General features: G+C 39.6%; 2 protein-coding genes across 4 annotated transcripts in view; both read left to right on the top strand.

The window, feature by feature from the left end:
* The first annotated feature begins 1,174 nt into the window (after window positions 1–1,174).
* Window positions 1,175–6,937, top strand: mfsd1 (major facilitator superfamily domain containing 1). 3 transcript variants are annotated; one of them, XM_079571145.1, is made up of 17 exons: window positions 1,175–1,360; window positions 1,452–1,504; window positions 1,586–1,698; window positions 1,781–1,823; window positions 1,912–1,979; window positions 2,080–2,188; window positions 2,276–2,375; window positions 2,685–2,783; window positions 2,868–2,979; window positions 3,774–3,830; window positions 3,912–4,068; window positions 4,285–4,382; window positions 4,465–4,577; window positions 4,656–4,703; window positions 4,790–4,856; window positions 6,395–6,500; window positions 6,645–6,937. In XM_079571145.1, the coding sequence occupies exons 1-17, from the start codon at window positions 1,192–1,194 to the stop codon at window positions 6,702–6,704; spliced, it is 1,572 nt and encodes a 523-aa protein (XP_079427271.1). In that variant the 5' UTR covers window positions 1,175–1,191; the 3' UTR covers window positions 6,705–6,937. The 3 variants fall into 3 exon arrangements, 2 of the variants coding, with proteins under 2 accessions (XP_079427271.1, XP_079427270.1); XM_079571144.1 differs by lacking the exons at window positions 6,395–6,500; window positions 6,645–6,937 and adding an exon at window positions 5,406–5,884; XR_013793598.1 differs by lacking the exons at window positions 4,285–4,382; window positions 6,395–6,500; window positions 6,645–6,937.
* A 970-nt stretch (window positions 6,938–7,907) lies between these two features.
* Window positions 7,908–15,676, top strand: part of schip1 (schwannomin interacting protein 1) — a 172,104-nt gene continuing 164,335 nt past the window's right edge. The window contains exons 1-5 of the mRNA XM_079556343.1: window positions 7,908–8,040; window positions 8,262–8,355; window positions 12,726–12,790; window positions 13,120–13,203; window positions 14,931–15,036. Of these exons, the coding sequence (XP_079412469.1) occupies window positions 8,018–8,040; window positions 8,262–8,355; window positions 12,726–12,790; window positions 13,120–13,203; window positions 14,931–15,036 (372 nt within the window). The 5' untranslated portion in view covers window positions 7,908–8,017. The remainder of the gene's footprint in view (window positions 8,041–8,261; window positions 8,356–12,725; window positions 12,791–13,119; window positions 13,204–14,930; window positions 15,037–15,676) is intronic.

Here is a 15,676-nt window from a genome sequence, read left to right as displayed (position 1 = left end):
GACATGGATAACTCACAGAGTGCAGCGGTATTTTCATTGTCGGCTATATTGATTTTATTTAGACATTTATTTTACTGGTGATTTGATGTACAGACTTTACAGCAAACGTTTTATTTCTTAAAATGTTTCATTAGCTTCTCACTGTCATTCTAATGGTGAACAAAGACATCGCAGATCATTACTACTGTTAATCTATTAAGTATGATAGAACAGGGGTTCCCAAAATGGGAGTCGGGACCCCTCGGGAGGCGCAAAATGATTTCACTTTAGATTCATAACATTGAATTTGATGAATTTATGATTGAGAACAGTATTTGTGGTAATTTCACCAAAATACAAACATACATGAATAAACTAGATTTTTAATGTTTTGCAACTGAAATTCTTATAAATGAGAATGACATTTTACAGACAGAGGTCCCAAAGTCCCAAGTAAAAGTACAAATTATAGGTACTTCTACGTTACTTAAGTACATATTATGATGAATATTTTTTACTTTTACTTCACTACATTTAAGAGCCTGTATCTGTACTGTCTACTCCAATACATTTTTAAATTGGGCTAAAAGTAAAAGTATTTTGACCTCTCCACGATGAACTGGTTTAGACTTGGTTTAGTGGCGTACTCCTTTAGACCTTGTTTAGATCTGGTTTAGACCTGGTTTAGACCTAGTTTAGTTTCTGTTTTTCTGATACTTTTACTCAAGTACATTTTTGGCCCTGTATCTGCACTTTTTTGAGTACTTTTTCCACCACTGATGTCGTAGTAGACTGAGGATCAAAATAGTTGAAATGCTGCCCTCTCGCGGCCAAAAGGGCTCACGACATAGTGTGCTACAACGGCCACAGGCAAAAAAAATAAAAAATAAATGTAGACCATGTGCATTTGATCCACTCTCAAGTTACCTTAAATCATCAGCGAGTTTCAGTTCAAATATAGGGGATGCCAGCCACTTAAATCAACACCTATCATCCTCGAATAACACGTTTGACAAATGAAAAAACAACGACACATACAAACCCCTTAACAAACCCCGAAATTGCCACACCTGCGGAGCTTTACACTCGTGTCCATCACGTTGGAAGGTGCCGCTTTCTTCCTCCGCAGCGATTGGCCGGGGTCGCCACGTGACTGACTGGCGGTCATATGATCGCCCGGTCTTTCCTTCCTGTGATCCCAAACAAACGAACATGGCGGAGAGCGAGGAGCGCCGGGCCCTGTTGAGTGAAGAGGATGAGGGGGACCCGGCTCCGGACGCCCAGGAGGGAGAGCCGAGAACAGCCCTGTCCCCCATCTGCGACCCCAGCCACCTCCTGCACCGCATAGTCGTCCTGACGTTCATGTGCTTCCTCGGGTTTGGTGAGCGAACTTCGGCAGGGAGGAGGCAAACTTGAGAGAAATCATCATGACACCCGAAATGAAAACTGCTTTTTTTTTTAATGTGTTTTAGGGAGTTATTTCTGCTATGACAACCCGGCTGCACTTCAGACCCAGGTTCTGCAGGTAAGTCATTCACCCATTCCAATCTTAAAAAAAAAAAAAAAAGTATTAAAGTCTTAAACCTGTCGCTCATTCGGTGAACAGGACATGAACTTGAACACTGCTGAGTTCATGCAGCTGTATGCCTGGTACTCCTGGCCCAATGTGGTCCTGTGCTTCTTGGGAGGGTTTCTTATTGATAGGGTTTTCGGTATTAGGTATGGCTTTCCATTCACTTTAAGCATTTCCATGTAGAGTGTACACAACAACAATCAACTTTATTTTCTTTTTTCATTTTAGACTCGGAACAATCATCTTTTCGCTGTTCGTCTTTGGTGGACAGGTCGGCTTAAAATCATTGAGTCATCAGTTAATGCAATATCGGCCAGTGATGATGTCTCAACTGTATTTGTCTTTTCATACCTGCACAGATCGTATTTGCAGCTGGAGCCATTGTAAAACACTTCTGGCTTATGGAAGTTGGCCGCTTTATATTTGGGTAAGTACAGCCGTTCTATGACTATGACATATCTGTAATATCCTGTATGTATTGTGAGATTATGCACTCATTTCTCGTTGGACTTTCTGCGTTTGTGTAGGATTGGAGGAGAGTCCCTCGCTGTGGCCCAGAACACTTATGCAGTGAACTGGTTTAAAGGAAAGGAGCTTAATCTTGTGTTTGGCCTGCAGCTTAGTATGGCCAGACTTGTAAGTACTATTAGTTTTTTTTATATATATATATATATGTACAGCAATATGATGCAATGGTAGTTTGATGTCCACTTATGTCTCAAGGGCAGCACAGTGAACATGAACATTATGGGCTGGGTCTACCATAAAGTGGGTGCAGGTGTTGCTGCTGGACACACTACATTAGGAGTATCACTGATGATCGGTAAGGCATTTTAATCCACACTTCTCTGTCACAAACGGTACACCGGACTTTTGTTACACAGAATAGCGAAATGTGAGTTATGGCTGCATCGGTGGCACATTTAAAACAGATGAGCTCAGGTGACCAACAGACGAGTCAAAACGTGAACATGAACTGAAAAAAACATTTCACATCCTGAGTGGATAATAAACACACACTCGTGAGAGCCACTTCTTGAAAATGATCCTCTGTGGTTTTCAAATATGCTGAAGTATGTCAGTAGTTTGAGTGTGGCTGCAGTTTTTACCCACAACTTTTTTTTTTCTTTAGCCGCTGTGACGTGCTTGTTCTCCCTATGTTGTGCTTTGGTTTTGGGAGCCCTTGACAAAAGAGCCGAGCGGATCCTCCATAAGGAGCAGGGCAAGACGGGTAACGTAATTTAATAACACGTTTTACTTTCACTTTACATTTTGTTACTGATATATCTGGTTGCTCTGCATATTTGTCTTTTAGGAGAGGTCATTAAGCTGACAGACGTTAAAGATTTCCCTGCGTCTTTGTGGCTCATTTTTATCATTTGTGTCGGCTACTATGTGGCGATATTCCCCTTTATTGGACTGGGACAGTAAGTGTTAAGCCATACATTCATACTTTTTAGAAACAAAATGACAACATAAACTTTTTGATAGCCAGTGCTGAAATCATGATTATTTGATCTTTTACACTAATACTAAAATCTTAGTATTAGTGTAAAAGATCAAATAATCATGATCTATACATTTTAAGGTTGTATTTGGCGCTACAAGTGTCTATCATGCGTCTGCACGTAGCCAGAGCCAATCGTATCATCGCATCAGATGATGCATGACGCACCCGCTGTAAACCTTCAAACTAAACTATTTTGAACACGGTCTAAAGCTTGATCAAAATATGGAGTCGCTGCTGTCATGTTGGATCTTCAAATAAACTTTTTATTTGTTTTTTTTAATGTTTTTTCCGTAAACAAACTACAAGCTTCAGTATGTCGAATAGCTTGTCATCGTCTTGCCGTCCCTCCTCATTCTGTGATTGGTCCCCAAATCCATGCGAAGATTTGGGCCATGGTCCCTCAGCAGCATGGGTATTCCCAGGCTATAGATGGCCTTAATCTTATCCTACCTGAGCCCATACTGTTTGTTTTTACCGCCTGGTACCTGTGGTATTTCAACAAAGCAGAAGGAGTACAATTATTCTAGGATGACCATAGTTTCGTGGGTGATACCCCTGCCCTGACTGGGGTGTTTTTAATTTCTGCTTAGCTAATTGCCATGTAAATAGTGGCACACATATTACAAGCATCTGCCAGTGTATCTCCTACTATGCCGTTATCAGTCAAGTCAAGTAAATAAATATTTAATCCGTTTTATTTCTTCTTTGTAGGGTATTCTTTATTGAAAAGTTCAACTTTTCTCCAGCCAATGCCAGAGCTGTCAACAGGTAATTGTTATCAATATTATAAATGAATATGAAAGTTTGTTGAGTTATTCCTTTCTCTAAGGCTTTCTGCTTTGCCTCTAGTATTGTGTACATCATCTCGGCCCCTGCGTCTCCTGTCCTGGGCTTCATGGTGGACAGGGTTGGGAGGAATGTGATTTGGGTGTTGTGTGCAGTGGTTGCAACACTAGCTTCACACATGATGCTGGCCTTCACTTTCTGGAACCCATGGATTGCTATGGTAATGTGACATTAAATCATAAAACCCACTTTTGATTTTAAAAGTCTTTTTTTACATTTCAAGTGTATGGAAAATTAATAGCTACACTTTTAATGCAATTTGCAGATACGTTTTTGACTTATGTTGTAATATTGGCTCACTTTATAAAATAATTACTATTACCAAGACATAATGTGAAGTGTTAAAACCGTATCACATGTTGTGCATGTTTTGCAGTCCTTATTGGGACTGTCCTACTCGTTACTGGCCTGTGCACTATGGCCTATGGTAGCTTTCGTAGTGCCTGAACATCAGCTGGGTACAGCTTACGGCTTGTAAGAACTTTACATCAATTATCATCATCTATTCATGAACATAGCAGCTTATTCCTTCTCTGAATGATATTGTCTTTTTCAGTATGCAGTCCATTCAGAATCTGGGACTGGCTCTTATCGCCATGGCAGCAGGTTCCATCCTTGACAGCAGAGGCTACCTGGTTTTAGAAGTATTTTTCTGTGCCTGTTTATGCAGTACGATTTCTATTCTATACTATACTGTCTTGGTTGTGGTTGTGGAAAGATCCGATTTAATTGTTTTATGTTTTGCAGTGGCACTAATGGCTGTGGTGATGTTGTACTTTGTGGATTACCTCAAAGGTAGAGTATACTGTGTCCTAAAAACACAGTTTAGGGTGATGGTCTAGTCTATTCTGTTGCAATAATTCCTCAATCTCCTGTTTCAGGGGGGGATTTAAACCGCTCAGCTTCAGAAAGAGCCAGACTTCAAAAAGAGGCCGCTGCACATTCTGAGTGAGTATATTTGGCTCTTCATTTAAAGGTGATCTGTTTGTGTACTCACCAGCACAACATATTTGTCTTTCATATGATTGTGTGATAGTGCCGCTGTCAGATTATACAGACATTGTTAATCACTTTTAATTTTAAGTGTAATCAGAACTACCTTTTGTACTTTCCTTTGAAAAGTGTGAAAACAATTCAAACACAGCGCAGTCACACTGGAACTGCAATTGGTTTTCAATTTTATATTTGTTCTTAGAAGGGAAAATATTTGTATATTTTGGCTATGTAAGAATGGAAGCAGTCTGAGCAGGTCAAGTAAGAGGTATAATTTATTTCTACTTTTTTTTTCCTGGCTGGGTATTTCCAAACACTTTTTAAAGGATTTAAATAGAACTTCAAAACAATGTGCACTGTTGGTGTCACTAAAATTAAACATTTCACAAATCACCTTCTTTTACGTCAGTGTTAATCCGACTATACAATATTTATATTTTTAGTTATCTTCTCTGTTTCTTGCGGTCTAATCTCTGATCTTCTCTGTCTCGTGGTGTCTTCCAGATGATGATGATGATGATGAAGATAGGGAAACACATTTGCTTCTGGGCATCAGAGCCAGTCTGATGCAATGTCCAGCCCACAACTGGTGCATTTCTTATCATGGGGCTGGACTGCACCATGGACTGCGCTCAGCACTGGCTTCTGTGCCTCTCCCACACAACTGTCTGTTCACGGGTGTCACAGGATCTTTTTAAAGCACTTTTATCATATTTTATAGCATATTGACTTCTTCCATGCATCAAATTCACTTCAGTTTACTCAAGTAATGAGTAGGTTCAAGGCTAAAATTGAATGATCATCAATTTGACAGAGTTGGGAAACCACATTTTAATAGTGATTTAGATATTTTAGATTATGGTGGATGGATCTACATTTCTTTTTAAGGAACACTTTTACCTGATATTGCTGAAAGATCAGCATTTTGATTTGCAAATGGGGCCAATCGGTAGTTCAAGATTTAATTTTATCTTTTGTAAATGTTAATTGTCAATTATCAATAGTTATCATTTGTGACCTTTTTTAAGATGCATAAGTTCCCTTTATTGGCCTGGATTTGCCCTTCAAACCCAAACAACTCATTTGTGTAAAACGATGCCTCTTAAGTTGCTGTGTTAGATGGGCCTTTTTCTGTCCAATAACAAGGAAAATCCTGTACCAAGAATACCACTGTAAATGCCAGTTTACATCTCATTTGGACAGTCTACTGTTTACCAAATGATTTTACTATATACTACAGTATATGGATATGGTCACATAGCTGTGACTTGTTGCACTTTGGTTTTGTAAAACCAATGCTTTACTGATACATATTTAATGTCAAATAAATGATTGAATACTGTGCCATTAAACATAATTTTTAAGAATGTCTTGTCATGCATTATTCTTTTCCAATATTTCACTTTCTGCTTCACTTACACCAGAGCTACTTGTTATGGCTTATGGTGAATGGTGAATTTGCTTTCTGATTTTCATCATTGGATTTGCAGCAGAATTAAAAGGCGTCCCAGTAAGCTGACACCTGGTGAATCTGCGAGACTGACCCCCATGTCAGCGTGTCGTTTACGAAATCGTTACCTCTACAGACTGGGAGCACAGGTACACATTGTTTTTATGTATTTTTCTTTTTTTTTTTAATCCGGTACCTTAATCACTTTGTTTTTTTAAATGTCTGTTGGACTTCTTGTATGTATGTATGTATGTCTCTCAACAACTGTTCTTGGTTTGTTTGATTTTTTCCAGATCCCAAACCACTGTTCTGCCCATCAGTCATCCCTTGCCTACAGGAGCGTTCTCAAATGAGGGCTTTGAATCACCATACATGGCACACCTTGTTGTTCTCCAACTCTTACTTTTTGTGACTTTCTTTTATTGCCTTAAGAAAACTCTACGACATTGTTTAAGATTTTTAATTTGTATTTATTTTTTTATGCGCACTTTACGTCATTCACTGAAGCTTTTTGTTTAAAGATGCTCTTCCACACTTAAACAGCAGAGGGCAGGATTTCTCCCAATTCACCCCAGGCACACTGTTAGTTTTAGGAATGGTGTTATTTCACTTTTATGACTTTTAAATTGTTGGGTAAGACGTGATGTAAGACTAAGGAGATGATTTGAATGGACTTTCGACTTGAATAAATGAACGTTATATTTTTTTATGATATATTTTCTTTATATTTTTCTCTATTTGTAGTTCAGCACGCACATACAGCACGCGCTGGTTGTACTCTTTCTCCCTCGCAGTTCAGAACGAGCACGTCCAACTTGAACGATATCATGACCTCGATGAGAAGCTGGCTATTTGTTTCCAGACCGGTAGACCATCACAAGTATGGAGACTGAGTAATGCGATTATCTGAAAGGAAATATAAAAAGGAGGAATAAAGTTCGAGCTTGTTGAGCCAACAGGCACCCTCAGATCAATGCAAAGTACAGCGCAGTACCGGGTCTTCACATCTAGAAATAGAGTCTCAAAGTGGCCAGAAGTAAGGGACACTTATCGTTTATTTTCTCAAAGCACCGACATGTTGTTCGCCAACGTGACAAAAGAACAAACTAAGTAAAGCTTCCACTTCAGCCAAAACCAGGACGAAAACTGACGCATAAAAGTGAACATTGTCTTCCGACACATCGGCGCACAGCCTGCTGCAGTGCAGGTTGGCAAAAAAGGAAAAGTGCGCGGCTTTACAAGAGCCGTCTCCATATTAAATGACCAAGTTTGCGTTACAGATGATATAAGAATAGCACGTATTACAGATGAGCAATAGCCAGATGATGACGTGATTATACCGAAAGAATCTCCCAGGTCACACCTGTTAAACACACACACCAGGGTATTTTAAAAGCTTTTCACAAACACCCACGGGTCCAAAGTTAGATGTCGGCGTTCTGTTATTAGTCCTAATAGAGGCTTTACGCGTTCTGTACACTCTTAAAATGGCATGTCGTAGAACGCACTAAAAATTGCATTCACTACACAAGTTTGACGACACCTAAAAACCGCGCGCACGCTCTGCTTCCCATTGGCTGCAGCGCGCGCGAGAGTGAGCTCCCCGTCTCCGGCTGCTGAGGACTGCTCGCTTCATCCTTGTCTAGGCGAGGAGACTGGGCTTGTCATGCTGCGAAACGGCACGCACAGGTTAGTAACACGTCCACGCATCATTTTATCCTGCAACTGTAAGTCGGCTGTGCGTATTTTTTTTTTTGCAAAGACGAGCTTACGCCCGCGATTGCACCCTGCAGCCGGACGTGTGTGGCGTGTCAGCTTGAGGCTTTACTGTACGCACGCGCTGCTCATGCGTTCACAGATTTTTGGACATTTTTGAAAGAGTGCCTTAACTTCATTGTGGTCTTTTCTAGAAACATGTTCCACGGAGAGGAAGCGAGGCTGCGCAGTGGGAGTGTGGCTGCATCCCGCGAAAGAAAGCACCTTGCCTTGAGCATTAACAGCCAGGTAAGTCGGTCGTTCACAACATTAGGTCATTGTTTATTTGAAAATGAATCCCAGTCGACCACTTGTGTAATCATCATGTACTGAAGGTTGGGAGCGCTTTGCATTGTGGCATCTTATTTCCCAGAGGTTCCCTGTACAAGGTACAGCTGTCAGCATCCTTGAATAGTACTTCTGGGAATTTGTGTGTGACTCCCCACATTTGGATATGCGAGTCTGTGTAAACTATTCACTACATCATGACTCAACTCGCTTACGTACTGTAATACTGCTTTCCTTACTGTTTCATAGTACCAGTAAATACCTATACTATCAGCACCACTACTGATTCTAAATGTTATTCTAGCGGCCTTGTTAATGCATTACTTTTTCCTCTCCCTTTTTGTTTTATTTTTCGACAACAGTATTTTTGGCTGTGCAGAAGTTCACCTGGTTACAAGGAGATTGTGAATATTTAATGCCGGTGATGTACTGTTGCACATTATCCGCAGCGGGAGATATTGAGTGTGTGAGTTCTGAAAGCACTGCTCCATCACCGCTTCCGACTTGAGCTGCAATATATCCTGATGCATGGCTCCAACACACACACACACACACACACACACACACACACAACATGTTGCAATTCATTCCTACTCTCAATTTGGGCCATTGCACTGTCCCACACGCGCTTCATCTTGCATCTTTACAATATGACATGTTTGATTGATCTGTCCCCAGTGTTAGATAGCTGAGAATAGGGTGGAGGGATGACATACTAGCAACGGTGCAGTACTTTAAACAGGCAGAAGAACAGTCAATTCAAAATAATAACTTAGTGAGTTGCAACCAAAAGTAATGCTACACTACTGTAGTTGCAAAACAGTTGCATTACACTAAAGCATCACGTCTGCGACTCATCGTGTTTACTAGACTTAGACGAAATTATTCAAGTATGAATAATACTTCTACAAATGTGATATAAATGACTTGACCACAAGCATCTACACACCCATGGACAGCAACAGCATATGTGGAACTAACCAGTAACTGGTGTGATAAATGCAGGTTATATGTAGCGGCTGTTGTACTTACTGTGTCTCTGAGTGATTCAGATTCATTATTGAGGCGTGAACCCCTGAGAAGCACATTAATCTATGCAGCTATTACGCCATAATCAATGGGACAGCTGAGGTTTATAGCCCAGGCAGCGTGTTGTTAGACATTTTACACAGTGTTTATTTAAACAGCCTGCCAAAGAGAGGGGAAGGAAGAGCAACACTTTAATGAGGTTATGGATGAAATATACAGCACAGGTGACAGTGCCACGCCACTTATACACTGATCCAAAAACACTGCATCAAACCTATTTTGAGTTTTCATGCTTGGCCTCAAGTTCAAATGAACATTGTCTTCAAAGCTTCATAAAGACTGTAATGTTCTACTGGTGGAAATGTTTGAGTTTGTAGGACACCTTTAGAGGTGAGGTTGAAGACCCAGTAGTTTCCTTGTGAAGCAGCATGAAAACTTGTGTGTTTTATGGCCTGGGATCGGATGCACATTATGATCTCTCCTCCGGTGGGAGGCAGAGCTGAGTGCTCGCTCACTCTGTGATTGAGGCGTTATAACCTGTGTAGGAGGGAGATGAGGCGCATTATCATATCATATAGGTGTCTTATCTCTCATGGTTCTGAGACATCCTCTCATGATCTGTGCTTTTGTGCATCGCTCTTTAAAGCACTTTACAATACACTACTATTGGTAATATGAGCTTATGTGAACAAAAAAACAATGCAAAAAGATGTCCAAATGATTTATTTTTTCTACATTCTTTTGTTATTGCAGTTTTAACAGATGTGGTTCTTGGTTTCCATATGAATCATATTCACTGCTACTGTTACACAATGAGTTGTATTTTGTGAATTATCTCATTGATTTGTATATTAAATGCTTTTTGTTTTCCTTCTTTTTATGTGTGATTAGTTTATTTAAAGACCCTGTACCTGATTATTATACTGAATACAAAGCTATTTTTATGAATTGCGGGTTAGCTGACTGGTTGTTGCTGTTTGTATTAACGTGAAAGTTAAACTCCCTGAAAGTTCCATGTGCTTGTAAACTCGTCTCTCTGGAGTATGGGGATTTTAGAAATGCACGAGGAAAATTATAAATTAATTTGGACCACAACTAACAATTTTAATATTTAATTTTGAAATAGTTCAAAATGTGACACTTTTGGTGGTATATATACATGTATGTAACATACTATATGTTTCTTGAGACCAAGTCACATTGACTAGTTTCTATTAAATGTCAAAGCTTTTTTTCTATGTAACAAAAAACCTTCTGTCTGAGGCTGGTTTTGTCTGCACAAACCTGAATTCACTTTAAACATATATTTCCAATATAAAAGCAGCAATGATATCAGAACAACAGAAAGGTTTCTAATTTTTAATTTATTTAAAAATGGATCGCCAATGCCAAAAAATGGCCTTAAGAGATTGAATGTGAGTTTTGTGAGGGTTAACAGCTCTGTTTATTGGGATGTTTCTGTACTAAGTGACTCAAGTGAAAGAGTAAACCTTGACTCTGGCTGTGAGCCGGTCATGTAAATTGATTTCCAATCGTGCCATTAGTTTAGCATCTCCTCTGGCAGGTCGTCCTTCTGATTGGACTTTTCCTTTGACTGATTATCTGAGGAGCGGCCGGTAGCTATCACGTACTATCTTTGCATTGCATTCGCGTAGTCTTAGATCTCATTGACATGTGCAGGCTCACAGGCGGACATGTTAATTCTCAAATGAGCAAAGTATCTCCAAATCGCTATAAAGCACTGACTGGAGCCTTTCTACTGCAGCTCAGACAGAATTTGTCTTTTCAGATTCAGAGTGGAGTGTAAATGTGACTGGTCATCCATCTTTCTTATAGAAGTGGGTCTCAGAGAAATTATCATTTTAACAACTCGTAAATAAGAGGCCGTTGTTTTTCCATTTGATCTATTGAAGTGCTTTTTTATTCAAAGAGCATCTAACCGTGTGCATAATTTTCTTACTTGTCAGAGGCTGCTCATATTTTGGTTGGTTGACCATATTTTCTTGCTGTCCAAGTTATAAAATGCAACATAATGGTGCCAACAGCTGCAGGAAGTACAGACAAACCCGAAGTATGTTCCTCCAAATGCCTGTTTTAGCCTCACCATCTGTGTGGAGAGCGCACGATATAACACTTGTAAATAAAGTAATTCCTCAACCCCCGGTTAGCCTTTTGCTGAGTGTTCTGAGCATTTAATCTGTGCAATTTCATACTGTTTTATTTTATTTTGCCAACTAAATTCCACCTACAATTCTGTTTTGCGTAACTCTAGACTCATGGATAATCACAAAAAACAGCATAAAAAATACATCAGTATAGTAAGAAACTAAAAATGTTTTAACATACTAAATCGACACTTAATCAGATTCAAATGAAGGATGACTAAAGCACGCCCAAACCAGGAATAATCCAGCACTTCATTGAGATGATCATCAAACCTTCATAGACCTTCATACAACTGCAGGAGCAGGGCCTAAAGACCTGTATGTGGCTTTGCAGTCCAATCTACAATGCCACATACTTCTGGTAGAGTTTCTTTCGTTTTTGTTATGTCCATATTTTATTTTATGTATTTTCATCATCATTAATCACACAATCCCATTGGTTGCCAAGCAAGTTTGTTGCTTATACAATGTAAAGGTTTAGGGTTTATTTGGTTGGGTTTTTATTATGTTGTACTTTCTTAACCTTTATTCAGATTTTTTCTGCTGGAATAATTCAAAAAGCAATGAAACTAAGAATGTTTTGTTTTGTTTTTTTGTGATTTTGAATTATATTTTGTCCATACATAATGTCCATACTCTGCATAGTACTATGTGCATTGTGCAAGACCAACTCCGTAAAGTTTTCTGAGAGACCAGGAGGACATGGCCTTGGCCTGGAGTGCCCCTGCAGTGAGAGCCCATCCATCTGTCTGGACCCATTGAGCTGAATAGCAGTGTCCTCACAGCAGCATCCCTTCTCCCCCTGTCTCCCCCATCGCTGTCTCCCCTCCCTTAACCCACATCCGCTGTCTGACTTCTTGGCACCTGCAGTGAGCGCACAGGCTGTTACGAGGCTGCCCTGCCATACACTGACACTCATAATATTTTAAAAGCCTTGGTTGCCATCTTATAATGATTCATTTGTGTTTTAATCTGAGATGAACATTGTTGTCATTTCACTGACGGGAGACACTGCACTGCCAGAACAAGTCAAGTTTAGACGTTAGATCTCTCTAAAATACAGTAGTCCTTGGATGATTTATTCCTGACTCATGGAATGAATTGAATGATGATATAGTTGCATTATTGTCTCTCTAGGATGAAGTGAAGAGGTATCATCGCTTCTGCAACCACAGTGGAGGACAAGCAGTGAAGCAGGAGAGGTGACTGAAACATATGCTTTTTTCTTTACATTTTTACTTTGTCTTTTATAACAATATAACCTCTTTGTTTCGTTCGTCATTTCTCATAAACACACCTGCCGTTTTGTTTTGTTATTGGAGCATTCCTGCATCATTTAACCTATATCTTGTCTGTCAGAAGTGTTTCTCCTTTGTCCACATTCACCTTCCCCTAGACTTGTTATGATGACTCACATGACCTTCATTAGGCACTTTACATACTTCTATGCCATCAGCTATTGTTATTAAGCCCATGTAAGATACGGATGTGTAAGATATTTAATTAGATTTTTCTTCTGCCAATGCCACAGGAGCAGCTCTCGACGTAGAGATGAAGATATTGACAATAAAACTCTTCGCCCCGAGCAGCAGCACTTGGAAATCAAGGCCACTGTGTGAGTGTCCTATACATTGAAGTTTATTCACATGACGTCTGATTTATCTTCACTATTTGAAATATTTCTCTCTGTCTTTCTGAAGTTGTTGCCTCGTGTGTTCTCTTGCTTTCTCCCTTAACTTGACGAATTATCCACAATCCCTGTTGCAGCTGTCTCTGGTGACCCGAGCACTGCCGTATTACTTTATTAGAAAGACATCAAATGTGTTTGGGCCTAATTCAATCTCGCTGCTGATTAAGTTTCACTGTCGGGGTCAGGGCTCACCTCAGAGTGCATGACCCCTGCAGATTACTATCTAACGCTCTTTACTAAAACGTGGCAGCTGCCTTATTAGGTGCAACAGGACAGTGATGGCCTCGAGCTCTCGGTTTGATGAAATTCGGGAACTGAAAAGGGAATAAAAAGCAATGTTTCTGTAGAGTTAACATGATTGGGAAGCAAAAAGGTGAGATTGAGTTTTTAAAAAAAATAACTCGGAGTAAAGTTGAAAGTCTGCAGTGGACCCAGACGCATGAAAGAACTAAGATGTAGACGAAAGAAGTATTGAATAAAAGTGGAAAGAGCAGAGATGGAAGAAGACGGGGAGAAAGGTATTGGTTTTGGAGCTCCAAGTTATGGCTTAATTCAATTTGTTCCATTTGGCTCGACTGTCTCTCTGCTCCACTGGAGGTGAATGTGTTTCTTCATCGAGTAATTGATCGGACTCCAGGACTCCAGGCTGGGCCCTTGTTAGGTCCACTGCAAGGATAAAAGAGACATATCTCGACTTTTGATGTTGTAGCTACAAGACATTTCATTTTTCATTACAGAAGTGCCAAAATGTTATTGTATTCTGGCTTGAACGAAGGTATTGATATGATTGGCCACACCAACAGCTGCCTTATTATTCTAGTCCTTATGAAGCTACAACTCCTGTGTCTGTTTCCACTGCTTCCATCAACGCTTCCCTCTCGAATGAGTTTCTCTGATCCCATGCCACAAAATAAAAATCGTTTTTAAAAATTCCTATATTAGTTTCAAACAACAATAAAAAGCTCCTTAGTTTCAGATTAGTTGGGTCAAAAGTAGAGATGTACCGATCTAGCTTTTTTGCAACCGATACTGGGGTTTGAGTGTCTGCCGATATCCGATATTTACCAATATCAAGAGACTATCTTAAAAGTGTGTGAAATGAAAACTTTCATTGACTCTTCTCCATTGTAAGCTCTATTGATAAACTATTAGATAAACTATGTGGCTTTAGGTTACATTCATATAAAACTCACAGTGAGCTGATCATTACAAATATGTTATTTCTTAAACTAAAATACAAACACTTGGCTTAGGCAATGGGGGGTTTTGTTTTATTTTGCTACTTTAGGTTTTTCTATCATAGTTTCTGACCCAGTGTGGATTAGTTTTTGTTAGCATTAGTTTGCTCCCGCTAGCTTTAGCATGCCATTGCTAACTGCAGAATTTTGCACGGCGATCAAAAATACATTTGCGGAGGTTGAAACTAACTCAACTCAGGTGGTAAAAGTTGTGTTTTTAATGCGTTGAGAGCCAAAAATCGTATTTTTTCCAGTATCGGCTCCGATATGCGATACCAGTGTCGGATCTGTCAAAAGCTTGTGTACTCAAACCGACCAGTGACATGTGTTTAATTTTAGTGCAAGCCTTTATATATTTATAGTATATAAAGCAACAGAAACACACTGAGACATGCTGTTTGCTAATTCCAACAGAATTCAACGTGCCTGGCGTGCTAAACGGGGCAAGTGGACCGGCCAGGGCAGGAACATCCAGAGTGTGACTGTACCGTCCAGCCTCCTGACGACTAATATTTCTGTGGTAGGACTATAATCTCTCATGAAATAGTATACAATGAGTTCAGGAATCGTTTCAGCTTCCCTAGATCATTTTTATTTAACCTCTTGACCTCCACCTGATCTGAGCACATGTTCTCCAGTTTGGCTTTACCCAAATCTAAAAAGTTTCTCGAAAGAAGTGTTGATGAAAATGCAACAAAAATGCGACAAAAGAGCGACAAACAGCACGACTACAGAGTGATGAAAAAGCCATAAAAGAGTGACAAAATGGCGACAAAAAAGTTCAGTTTTGTAGGTCTTCGCTTTCAAATGAGCCGTTACATATAGTCTGTAAACTCCAGTCGAGAAACGTACAGATTTGGGTAAAGCCAAACCGGAGAAATGTGCTCGGTTGAGGTGGAAGGTAAGAGTTTAATTAAGTGGCTGTCTGTTAAAATGTTTGAATAAATATGATATAAGACATTTCTTAGTGATTGACATTTTCAGACCTTATTATAATTGTGCTATTTTTTTCCATAAAGGTTTATTTATGTTAACATTAGAATAAACGGGTATGAAAACTTTCTGAACCCACAGTAAGATTGTTATTTACAGTCTATTGTTGATGCCCATGTAATAGCTGTAACGGCCAAGTAGCTGTGTTAATGATTTCTCTAAAGGCA

This window comes from Gobius niger (genome assembly GCF_951799975.1).
Source record: "Gobius niger genome assembly, chromosome: 1".
In the NCBI taxonomy this organism is placed as follows: Eukaryota; Metazoa; Chordata; class Actinopteri; order Gobiiformes; family Gobiidae; genus Gobius; species Gobius niger.
Note: the sequence above shows the minus strand (reverse complement) of the source record. Positions and strands in the feature narration are given on the sequence as shown.